Here is an 11,596-nt window from a genome sequence, read left to right as displayed (position 1 = left end):
AAAAAAAAAAAAAGTCAAGTGCAAGATCCTAAAAAGCCTAAAATGTGTGGCTGTGGGCAGGGAAATGGGGGGAAAATTCCAGGAAAAGTCCCAGGAAAACTTTGGGAATGGATGGGGAAAAGCCAGAAATAAACTGGGAAACAAAAAACTCTGGGGGTTGTCCCAGAAGCACTGGAAATAAACTGGGAAAAAAACCTGAGGATTGGTCCTGAAAATATTGGGAATAAATTTGGGAATTGTTCTAAAAGCACTGGGAATAAAATGGGAAAAATAAATGGAATTGGCCCAGAAACACCAGGAATAAACCTGGGAACTGCCCCCCCAAAAAAGGGAATAAAGTGGGAAAAAATCTGGGAATTTTCCCAAATAAAGTGGGAATAAAGTGGGAAAAAAACGTCCCCAGGAACTTCCAGGACCTTCCCGTGTCCTCCAGAAATAAGGAAATTCGGGATCCACGATTTTGGGATTGCGGAATTTGGGATCCAGGGGTTTGGGATCTGGGAATTTGGGGTCCAGCACCGAGTCTGAGTCGCATCCCAAAATTTATTCCAACCTAAAACAAAAAACTCTGTACAAAACATCCAAACCCTAAAACCCGACGGGAGCGCAGGACGGGGATCTGGGGGATTTTCTGGGATTGTTGCTGGGATTTTCTGGTATTTTACAGTATTTGGGTGGGATTTTGCTGGGATATTTTGGGATTCTCTGGGATATTTTGGGATTCTGTGGGATTTTACTGGGATAATTTTGGGATTCTGAGGGATTTTTAAGATCCTGAGGGACATTTGGGATCCCGAGGGATTTTTTAGGATTCTCTGGGCCGTTTTAGGATTCTGTGGGATATTTTGGAATTCTGTGGGATATTTTGGAATTGGGAGAGTTTTCTCTGGGCCGTTTGGGATCCTGATGGGTTTTTAGGATCCCGAGGGGCTCAGTTTGGGGCTCAGTCGGAGTCGGAGTCGCTCTCGGCCTCCTTGACGTCCACGCTGAATTTGTACTCCTGGTCGCAGCCCATGTAGGCGTCGCTCATGAAGAACAGCGTGTAGTGCTGGGTGCCCGCCGCCGGTGCCACGAAGTCCAGCTTCACCTGGGGACAGGGACAGCACCGTGGGTCACACGGGGCCACCCAGCCTGTGGCACCATGGTGTGACCCCATAGCACCTCAGTGTGACCCCATAACACCTCGGTGTGACCCAGCCAGGTGTCACCCAGGGTCACCCAGCCCGTGGCACCTCGGTGGGACCCAGCCCGGTGTCACCCAGCCTGTGGCACCTCAGTGTGACCCAGTCCAGCTTCACCTGGGGACAGGGACAGCACCAGGGGTCACCTGGGGTCACCTAGCCTGTGGCACCTCAGTGTGACCCAGTCCAGCTTCACCTGGGGACAGGGACAGCACCAGGGGTCACCTGGGGTCACCTAGCCTGTGGCACCTCAGTGTGACCCAGTCCAGCTTCACCTGGGGACAGGGACAGCACCAGGGGTCACCTGGGGTCACCTAGCCTGTGGCACCTCAGTGTGACCCAGTCCAGCTTCACCTGGGGACAGGGACAGCACCAGGGGTCACCTGGGGTCACCTAGCCTGTGGCACCTCAGTGTGACCCAGTCCAGCTTCACCTGGGGACAGGGACAGCACCAGGGGTCACCTGGGGTCACCTAGCCTGTGGCACCTCAGTGTGACCCAGTCCAGCTTCACCTGGGGACAGGGACAGCACCAGGGGTCACCTGGGGTCACCTAGCCTGTGGCACCTCAGTGTGACCCAGTCCAGCTTCACCTGGGGACAGGGACAGCACCAGGGGTCACCTGGGGTCACCTAGCCTGTGGCACCTCAGTGTGACCCAGTCCAGCTTCACCTGGGGACAGGGACAGCACCATGGGTCACCTGGGGTCCCCCAGCCCATGGCACCTCGGTGTGACCCCATAGCCCCTCTGTGAGCCAGCCCGGTGTCACCCAGGGTCACCCAGCCCGTGGCACCTCGGTGGGACCCAGCCCGGTGTCACGCAGTGTCACCCAGCCCGTGGCACCCACCCTGTGCCACCGTAGTGTCACCACCACGGTGTCACTCATGTCACCCCCCCCAGTGTCACCCCAGTGTCACCTTGGCCTTCTGCTGCAGCGTCAGGCGTTTGATGGAGATGAGGCTGTTGGACTTGGAGTCACCGATCACCACCCACCAGCCCTCCTCACGCTTCTGTGGGGACATCAAGGGGACATCGGGGACATCAGGGACACTGTCACCGCAGTGCCACCCCCATCCCCACCCACCAGCCCTCCTCACGCTTCTGTGGGGACATCAGGGACATTGGGGACATCACTGGGATGGATGGGATTGGGATGGATGGGATCCCGACCCTGCGGTACCTGTGGGAACAGAGGGGCGATGACCGGCCCGGTGACCTCCTCCTCACGCTCCAGCTGCACCAGCACCACCACGGGGCCACCACTGGGGACAGAGAACGGGATCAGTGACCACAAACCCCAAACCCCACCCTGATCCCACCCCAAACTCCAAACCCAATCCCATCCCAGCACCACCACAGGGCCACCACTGGGGACACACAATGGGATCAGCAACAGCGGGCTCACACCATGATCCCGACCCCAATCGCGATCCCGATGATCCCAACCCCATGCAGACCTGTGGATGCTGTCCCTGTCCCCCATGTTGGGGTAGCGGTTGAAGAACCATCTCCATCTCCATGACCCCAACAATCCCAATGACCCCAGTCACAACCCTGATGACCCCATACAAACCTGTGGATGCTGTCCCTGTCCCCCACCTCATGGGACAGCTCCATGTTGGGGTACCATCCATGGTTGCAGAACCATCTCCATGATCCCATCCCAATGATCCCAAGGATCTCAATGACCCCAATCCCATCCCAATGACCCCGATGGCCCCGCTGACCCCGGTGTCACCTGTGGATGCTGTCCCTGTCCCCCACCTCGTAGGACAGCCCCATATTGGGGTAGCGGATGAAGAACCATCTCCATTGCCATGATCCCAACAATCCCGACGACCCCAATCCCATCCCCAATGATCCCAATGGCCCCAATCCCAATGGCCCCGCTGAGCCTGGTCTCACCTGCGGATGCTGTCCCTGTCCCCCACCTCATGGGACAGCTCAATGTCGGGGTAGCAGTTGAAGAACCACCCCAATGATCCCAAGGACTCCAATGACCCCAATCCCATCCAAATGACCCCAATCCCATCCCAATGACCCCGATGGCCCCGCTGAGCCCGGTCTCACCTGCGGATGCTGTCCCTGTCGCCCACCTCGTAGGACAGCTCGATGTTGGGGTAGCGGTTGCAGAAGCGCGCCACGTCGGCGATCTGCGCCTCGGGCAGCTGCAGCAGCGCCGTGCGCTCCTCGTCCTCCATCTCCATGATGTCAAACACGCTCTCCACGCCCTGCAGTGCCCACAGTCGGCCCAAGGTGTCCCCAAAGTGTCCCTTGGATATCCCCAAAGTGTCCTTTGGCTGCCTTTTGGGTGTCCCTTGGGTGCCCTTTGGATGTCCCCTGGGTATCCCCAAAGTGTCCCCAAGGTCTCCCTTGGGTGCCCCCTGGGTGTCCCCAAGGCATCCCCTGGGTCCCAAGGTGCTCCCTTGGGTGTGCCCTTGGTCCCAAGGTGTCCCCTAAGTCGCCCACAAGTGTCCCAAAAATGTCCCCAAAGTGTCCTTAAAGTGTTCCTTGGATGTCCCTTTGGTATCCCCAAGGTGTCCCCAAAATGTCCTTTGGGTGTCGCCTGGATGTCCCTTAGGTGTCCCCAGAGTGTCCCCAAGGTGTCTCCTGTGTCCCAAGGTGTCCCCAGGTGTCCCCAGGCCGTACCTTGTCCGTGCAGCGTTTGATGTGCTCGGAGGTGAAGTGGGGCAGCTGCTTCAGGTACGAGTCCTTGGACCACATGGCCTGGGTGACCATCTGGGCCAGCTCCATGGCGGCCAGCGCCGGGCTGAGCCACCCATTGCTGGACAGCACGTCCACGCAGGCCTGGATCAGCCGGATGGCCTGGACAGATGGACACAGATGGTCAGTGACAAGGACAGGGACATGGACACAGCCACCCATTGCTGGACAGCACGTCCACGCAGGCCCGGATCAGCCGGATGGCCTGGACAGATGGACACGGATGGACAGGGATGGTCAGGGATGGACAGGGGTGGTCAGGGATGGACAGGGGTGGTCAGGAATGGTCAGGGATGGACACGGATGGTCAGGGATGGACAGGGATGGACAGGGATGTACAGGGATGGTCAGTGATGGTCAGGGATGGACACGGATGGTCAGGGATGGTCAGTGATGGTCAGGGATGGACAGGGATGGACAGGGATGGACAGGGATGGTCAGGGATGGACACGGATGGTCAGGGATGGTCAGTGATGGTCAGGGATGGACACGGATGGTCAGGGATGGTCAGTGATGGTCAGGGATGGACAGGGATGGACAGGGATGGACAGGGATGGTCAGTGACAGCCAGGGATGGGGACCTCACGGGATGGACCCAGGCTGGAGCAGTTCCTGCAGAACTGACCCCACAGAAGAGTGGCCATATGGGGCAATCCCTGGAGAACTGCCCCCATGGGATGGATCAATTCTGGAGAACTGCCCCCATGGGATGGATCAGTTCTGGAGAACTGCCCCCATGGGATGGAGCAATCCCTGAAGAACCTCATTATCCCGCCCCGCTTTCCTCAGCCATAAATCCCACCCCACCCCAAATCCAGCCCGTTTTCCCATGACGGATGGGGGATCTCTCCAGCTCCTCACCCCAAGAACCCTTAGCTGCGTTCCCCGTGCCCCGAGCGGGGTTTTGGGGTCTGGGCTCCCACCTTGCTGAGGATCTCCTCGGTGTCCGACTGCAGCTCCGCGCTCAGCTGCATGCGGGACAGGTGGGCCTGCAGCAGCAGGTTGGTCTTCACGTGGGGGTCGTTGAATTTGGGGTTGGTCAGTTTGTGGGGCACCTTCTGGGACAGCTGGGGGTGGAGGAGAAACCCTTTAGTGCCCAACCCCCAAATTGGTGCTTGACCCCAAAACCAGCTTCATCCCCGGGGTGGAGGAGGGCGAGAGGTTTTGGGACTGCGGAATTAATGGGGTTGGGATTGTTGAGTGCAAATCCCATCTCATCCCATTCCATCCCAACCCCATAGATCCCATTACATCCCATCATTCCCATTGACCCCATCCCATGGATCCCAGTGATCCCATTGACTCTATTCCACGGATCCCAATGATCCCAATGATCCCACTGACCCCATGGATCCCATTGACCCCAATGATCCCGCACCTGGCGCAGCAGGTTGTCCTCGTGGTGCCGGATGGGGATGTTCTCGTACTCGGCGGCGTTGGAGATGATCTCCAGCAGCCCCCGCACCTTGGTCTTGGCGTTGAGGGACATGCTGAACAGTTCTGGGGGAAAACACACAAAAATTGGGAATTTTGGGGAGAAAATACAAAACAATTGGGAATGTGGGGGGAAAACCCAAAGCTAGGGATTTTTCTGGAATGAAAATTAACAAATAGGGATTTTTTGGGACAACACACCAAAATTGGGAGTTTTTGAGGGAAACACCCAAACCCATGGATTTTTTTGAGGGAAATTCCCGACTCCATGGATTTTTTGGTTTCAAATCCCCAAACCCATGGAGTTTTTTGGGAAAAGGGCGGAATCCCGGGGTTCTGGGGCACCTATGGTGGTGTAGTTGATGTAGTAGTAGGCGGCGATCATGCCCAGGTTGAGCGGCGCCACGTCCATCTCGTCCTCGATGCTGATGCACTTGGACTGCTCCAGGTCGCTGAGGGTCTGCTCCACCAGCTCCGACAGGTGATCCGACAGGTGCCGGTGGGACACGCCTGCGGCGGGATCGGGGGGTCACGGCAATGATGGGATCGGGATGGGAATGATGGGATTGGGATGGATGGGATTGGGATGGATGGGAATGATGGGATTGGGGTGGATGGGAATGATGGGATTGGGGTGGATGGGAATGATGGGATTGGGATGGAAATGATGGGATTGGGATGGATGGGAATGATGGGATTGGGATGGAAATGATGGGATTGGGATGGATGGGAATGGGATGGATGGGATTGGGATGGATGGGAATGATGGGATTGGGATGGAAATGATGGGATTGGGATGGATGGGATGGGATTGGGATGGATGGGAATGATGGGATTGGGATGGACAGGATTGGGGTGGATGGGGTGGGGTGAGACGCAATGGGATAATGGGATGGGATAGGATTTGGATGGGGTGGGATGTGATGAGATAAAGGGATCATGGGATAATGGGATGAGACAATGGGATAATAAAATGGGGTAATGCAATGGGGTAATAGGATAACGGGATAACGGGTAACAGGATAATGAGAATATGGGATAATGGGATAATGGAGGGATGGGATAGGATGGGATCCATGGGATGGGATGGGATGGGAAATGATGGGACAGGACGGGCTTGCCAGCACCGTTACCACCCCAGGACATTCCCAGGAACCGTTCCCAGGCTGCAGGAGCTCCCTGCTGGCACACAGACCCCATTCCCACCTTGCAGGTTGTAGTAGTTGGGGTTCTGGGTCATCCTGCGGTACAGGAAGGTCCAGGTCAGGTAGTCCACGGCGTCCTGCTTGTTCTCGATGGTCTTGGTGACGATCTCGGCGTTGAAGTGGTCGTGCATGCAGTGGTCCAGGTGAGACTCCACTGGAAGAGGCTCGTACAGGAACTTCTTAAAGAAATCCTGTGGCAGGATGGGGCAGGAAAAGGGAAAGAATTCAAGATTTCATCCCAAAAATAGTGTAGGAATGCTCACTGTGGTGCTCTGGGAGGGTTTGGATTGTCCCCATGGTGATCTCAACTCTAGTGAGGGTTTGGATCCTATTCCATTCCATTCCATTCCATTCATCCTATGGATCCCAACCCATCCCATCATTTCCATCCCGTCCCACTGATCTCATGGATCCCATTCCACCTCAGCCCATTAACCCTGTTGATCCCATCCCATCCCATCCCATCCCATCCCATCCCATCCCATCCCATCCCATCCCATCCCATCCCATCCCATTGACCCCATCCCACCCCAATCCCCACCCCAACCCTGGTGAGGTTCATCCACCATCGGGAGGAGGCCAACCCCGGCTGGAATCCCGGGAATGCCCCCAGATCCATGCCCCACCTTCTTGGAGCCCTGGCACATGATGACGCAGCGCCCCTCGTCATCCTGCAGCGGGCGGTTGGCGTGGCCGACCATCTGCAGCACGTCGTAGATGGGGTAATCCACGTACCTGCAGGGCCAGGGCGTCAGCAGCGCCCCAGGGATCCCAATCCCAATGCCATCCATCCTATCCCATCTGGGATCCCAATCCCATCCATCCTATCCCATCTGGGATCCCAAACCTAATCCCAATCCCAATTCCATCCATTCTGTCCCACCTGGGATCCCAATCCCAATCCCATTCATCCTATCCCATCTCACTGATCTCTGTGATCCCTATGATTTCATCCCATTCCACCCCATCCCATCCCATCAATCCCATCCCACACCATCCCAATCTCAATCCAATCCCAATCCCACCCCATCCCATCCCTCCCATGGATCCCATGCCAATCCCACCCCACGGTGAGGGATCGAGGACGTGCTCACGCGTGGATCTTGCCGTTGTAGTACTGCGTGTCCATGATGATCACCAGGTGGGCCGAGATGTTCATGCCCCAGCAGAGGCTGCGCGAGGCCACCATCACCTGCACGGCTCCTGGGGACAGGGAGGGCACCTGGGGTCAGGGGGGACAGAGATCCCGGGACGGGGTGGGAAGATCCCGGAATTTCTGGGGGTGCGAGGTGGAGATTCATCCAATCCCAATCTCTGATCCCGATCCCAGTCTCTATCCCTTCCCATCCTACTCAACCATCCCATTCCATCTCAACCCCAAGATCAATCTCATTCCAACCCAATCCCGATCCCAATCCTAATCTTAATCCCTTCCCATCCTATCCCATCCATCCCATCAATCCCAGCCCCAAAATCAATCCCACCCCATCCAAATCCCAATCCTCATCCCAACCCCAATCTCTATCCCATCCCAATCCCAATTCCAACCCCAATCTCTATCCCATCCATCCCATCAATCCCGACCCCAAAATCAATCTCATCCCATCCCAATCCCAATCCTGATTCCAACCCCAATCTCTATCCCATCGCATCCATCCCATCCCCAAGATCAATTCCACCCCACCCCGATCCGACCCCGCTGTGCCCTGACCGGAGCTGAAGAGCTGCTCCACCACGCGCCGCTCCATGGCCGTGAGCCCCTCGTGCAGGTACCCGACCCCGTTCACCAGCGTCTCCTTCAGCGTGGGGTCGCTCAGCTTCTCCAGGTACGGCACCAGGTCCTTCTCAGCACAGTGCAGGAACCTGGCGGGTATCCGGGAGTTGGTCAGACTTTAGGATCACCCATCCCATCCCATGAATTCCATCCCATCAATCCCCATCTCATCCCATCCCATCAATCCTATGAATCTCATCCCATCCCATCCCTTTGACCCATTGCCCCCTTTGATCCCATCCCCTTAATCCCACTGATTCAAATCCCAGTCCCAATCCCATTCCATCCAATCCCACCCCATGATCCCCCTCTTCTCCAGGCCAAGTCCTCTCTGCTCCCTCAGGAATTCCCCATCTCCACCTCCAACCCCATATCCCACCCCTGGACATTCTCCAACCCCATAACCCATCCCAGATCCCTCAGAAATTCCCCAACTCCACCTCCAATCCCATAACCCAACCCTGGACCTTCTCCAACCCCACATCCCATCCTCTGTGGTGTCCCCCCGTTGTCCTTGTTCCCATCTCCCTCAGGAACTCCCCATCCCTGGACGTTCTCCAGCCCCACAGCCCATCCTGTGGTGTCCCCAGGTGTCCCCCAGGTGCCACCTGTGGCGCTGGACGTCAGAGGCGCAGGTGGTCAGGATGTTGATGGCCGTGAGCCGGGTCTGTTTGCGGGACGGGACGAAGACCAGGACGGGTTTTTTGGGCGAGTGCTTCATCACGGCGTGGTACACGGGCTTGGCCATGGACAGCAGCCGCGTCTGCGTGTGGCTGATGTTGAAACCCTGCCAAAAACCCCAAATCCAGATGGATCCCAAAGGATTCCCTGCCAAACTGGTGGGAAATCCTGGAAAATTCGCATAATTCCGGCACGGAAATGATTGATCCTTGGATTGGTGATCAATGGCCAATCCCAATCTCAATCCCAATGGATCACGGCCAAGAATGACCAACAATCCCAAGGGATCATGGCCAAGAATGACCAACAATCCCAATGGATCATGGCCAAGGATTACCAAAAAGCCCAAGGGATCATGGCCAAGAATTCCCCACGATCCCAAGGGATTTTTCCAAGAATCCCGCCCCTACCTGGATGTGCAGCTCCAGGGGCACGGGGCGCACGTTGGGGTGGAAGTTGAAGGTGGCGGTGGCGCTGCAGCCCAGCCAGTGCGCCACGTCCTTGGCGTTGGACAGCGACGAGCTCAGCGCCACGATGCGGATCGGCCGCTCGATCTGCGACGAGATGTAGCGCATGCGCGAGCAGATCACCTCCAGCACGGGCTGTGGGGGAAAAACGGGATCAGGAATGGGATTGGGAACGGGATCAGGATGAGATCCAGCCAAGAGAACCCACGGAAACCCCTCCTGATGTAGTGCATGCGCGAGCAGATCACCTCCAGCATGGGCTGTGGAGGATAAATGGGATTGGGAATGGGATCGGAGTGAGGTCCATCCAGGAGAATCCATGGGAACCCCTCCTGAGCTTCCTGAGAGATACAGATGGAGCAGGAGCAGGATCAGGAACGGGATCAGGAGCAGGATCAGAAATGGGCTCAACAGTGAGATCAGGACAGTTCCTGGCTGAGATCCATCCCGGACACCCCATGGAAACACCTTCTGACCTTCCCACGGCATGGACACCTCGCATCCCATCAGATCAATTCCCACCAGGAAAACCTTCTCCGAAACAAGTCAAAATCCCCTGGGAACCTCCCATTTTGGGCTGGACCCATCCCCACCCCATTCCCAGGACTCTCACCCCGTTCTCGCCCCCGATCAGGTGCACTTCATCCACGATGAACAGGTTGACGTTCTGGACGTTCTTGCGCTGCTTCCAGCGGCGGGAGAGGATATCCCACTTCTCCGGGGTGCTGATGATGATGTTCCCTTTTCCCAGCAGCTTCAGGTCCGTGCTGGTCTCCCCCGTGAGCAGCACCACCTTCTTGTTGAGGCGCTCCTGGAACTTCTCGTACCAATCCATGAAAACCTGGGGAAACGGGAATTGGCCTTGAATCCGGGAGGTTCCAAACGGATTTATCCAGAATTCGTACAGGAGAGGTGGTGTAATCCCTGAAACTGGGGTGATTCCCACCAAATTCCTCTCAAATTCCTCTCAAATTGGGGCCATTCCCGCCAAATTCCCCTCAAACTGGGGCAATTCCTGCCAAATTCCTGGGAATTCCCACCAGACCAGTCTTATCCCAAAACTGGGGCAATTCCCTCCAAATTCCTCTCAAAATGGGACGCTTCCCACCAAAATGGGGCAATTCCCTCCAAATGCCCCTCAAATTTGGGCACTTCCCACCAAATTGGGGCAATTCCCTCCAAATGCCCCTCAAAATTGGGCAATTCCTTCCAAACTCCCCCCAAACTGAAGCAATTCCCAAATCCCCCCGTAACCCGCCCCCGGAAGCAGCGGGACGGGCAAACCCCGAGCGGATCCCGAAGGATCGAGGGGTGAAGGTGGGACAACTCCCTTCTCCGGGGAATTCCCGGGGCCCACCTGCTCGGCCAGGGCCTCCATGGGGGTGATGTAGACGCAGCGGCCCTCGGAGTTCTGCAGGAGCATGCGCAGGATGGCGAACTCGGCGCAGATGGTTTTGCCGCTGCCCGTGGGCGCGCCCACGAAGACGTTGTCGTCGCTGTTGTACACCGTGTTGAACACTGGGCAAACGGGGGCGTCCCCGTGGGGTATGGGGGGGAAAAAAAAAAAAAAATTGGGAATGGGGTGAGGATCCAGCCGGAGGGAGAGGAGATCTGGGGAATGTCTTTAGGGATAAACCATGGTTCCCAAAATTTAGGGAGAGGGGGTAAACCACAGATCCCAAAACTCTGGGACAGGATAAAGCATGGATCCCAAAACTCTGGGAGAAGGGATAATCCATGGATCCCAAAACTCTGGGAGAGGGGATAAACCTTGGATCCCAAAACTCTGGGAGAGGGGATAAACCATGGATCCCAAAACTCTGGGACAGAATAAACCACATATCCAAAAACTCAGGGAACAGGGGATAAACCATGGATCCCAAAATTTTGGGAATACAGGATTAACCATGGATCCCAAAACTGGGAATAGTGAATCATCCATAGATCCCAAAACTCTGGGGACAGGTGAAATCCATGTAGAATAAGCAGAAGGATCAACCACAACCTCCAGAACCCACCAAACCCATCAAAAATCCCAACCTCCCCACGATTCCCTATCCCCCCCCAAAAAATTCCAGCCAAAACCACCAAATCCCGGTAAATCCCGGCGGGATGAGGGCCCGGCAGCCCC

The 11,596-nt window shown here is 56.4% G+C and overlaps 1 protein-coding gene across 1 annotated transcript in view; it reads right to left on the bottom strand.

The window, feature by feature from the left end:
• Nucleotides 1-523: 523 nt before the first annotated feature.
• The window catches only part of SNRNP200 (small nuclear ribonucleoprotein U5 subunit 200), a 42,779-nt gene continuing 31,706 nt past the window's right edge, over nt 524-11,596 (bottom strand). The window contains exons 30-45 of the mRNA XM_014311191.2: nt 10,823-11,087; nt 10,079-10,306; nt 9,409-9,600; nt 8,926-9,104; nt 8,255-8,406; nt 7,638-7,746; nt 7,170-7,278; nt 6,545-6,734; nt 5,684-5,848; nt 5,283-5,404; nt 4,828-4,971; nt 3,830-4,006; nt 3,251-3,411; nt 2,361-2,442; nt 2,098-2,190; nt 524-1,087 (exon numbers count right to left, since the gene is read on the bottom strand). Coding sequence (XP_014166666.1) covers nt 944-1,087; nt 2,098-2,190; nt 2,361-2,442; nt 3,251-3,411; nt 3,830-4,006; nt 4,828-4,971; nt 5,283-5,404; nt 5,684-5,848; nt 6,545-6,734; nt 7,170-7,278; nt 7,638-7,746; nt 8,255-8,406; nt 8,926-9,104; nt 9,409-9,600; nt 10,079-10,306; nt 10,823-11,087 — 2,512 coding nt within the window. The 3' untranslated portion in view covers nt 524-943. The remainder of the gene's footprint in view (nt 1,088-2,097; nt 2,191-2,360; nt 2,443-3,250; nt 3,412-3,829; nt 4,007-4,827; nt 4,972-5,282; nt 5,405-5,683; nt 5,849-6,544; nt 6,735-7,169; nt 7,279-7,637; nt 7,747-8,254; nt 8,407-8,925; nt 9,105-9,408; nt 9,601-10,078; nt 10,307-10,822; nt 11,088-11,596) is intronic.

The sequence above is a fragment of the Geospiza fortis genome, unplaced genomic scaffold (genome assembly GCF_000277835.1).
Source record: "Geospiza fortis unplaced genomic scaffold, GeoFor_1.0 scaffold855, whole genome shotgun sequence".
Lineage (NCBI taxonomy): Eukaryota > Metazoa > Chordata > Aves > Passeriformes > Thraupidae > Geospiza > Geospiza fortis.
This window is presented reverse-complemented; position numbering and strand designations above follow the sequence as displayed.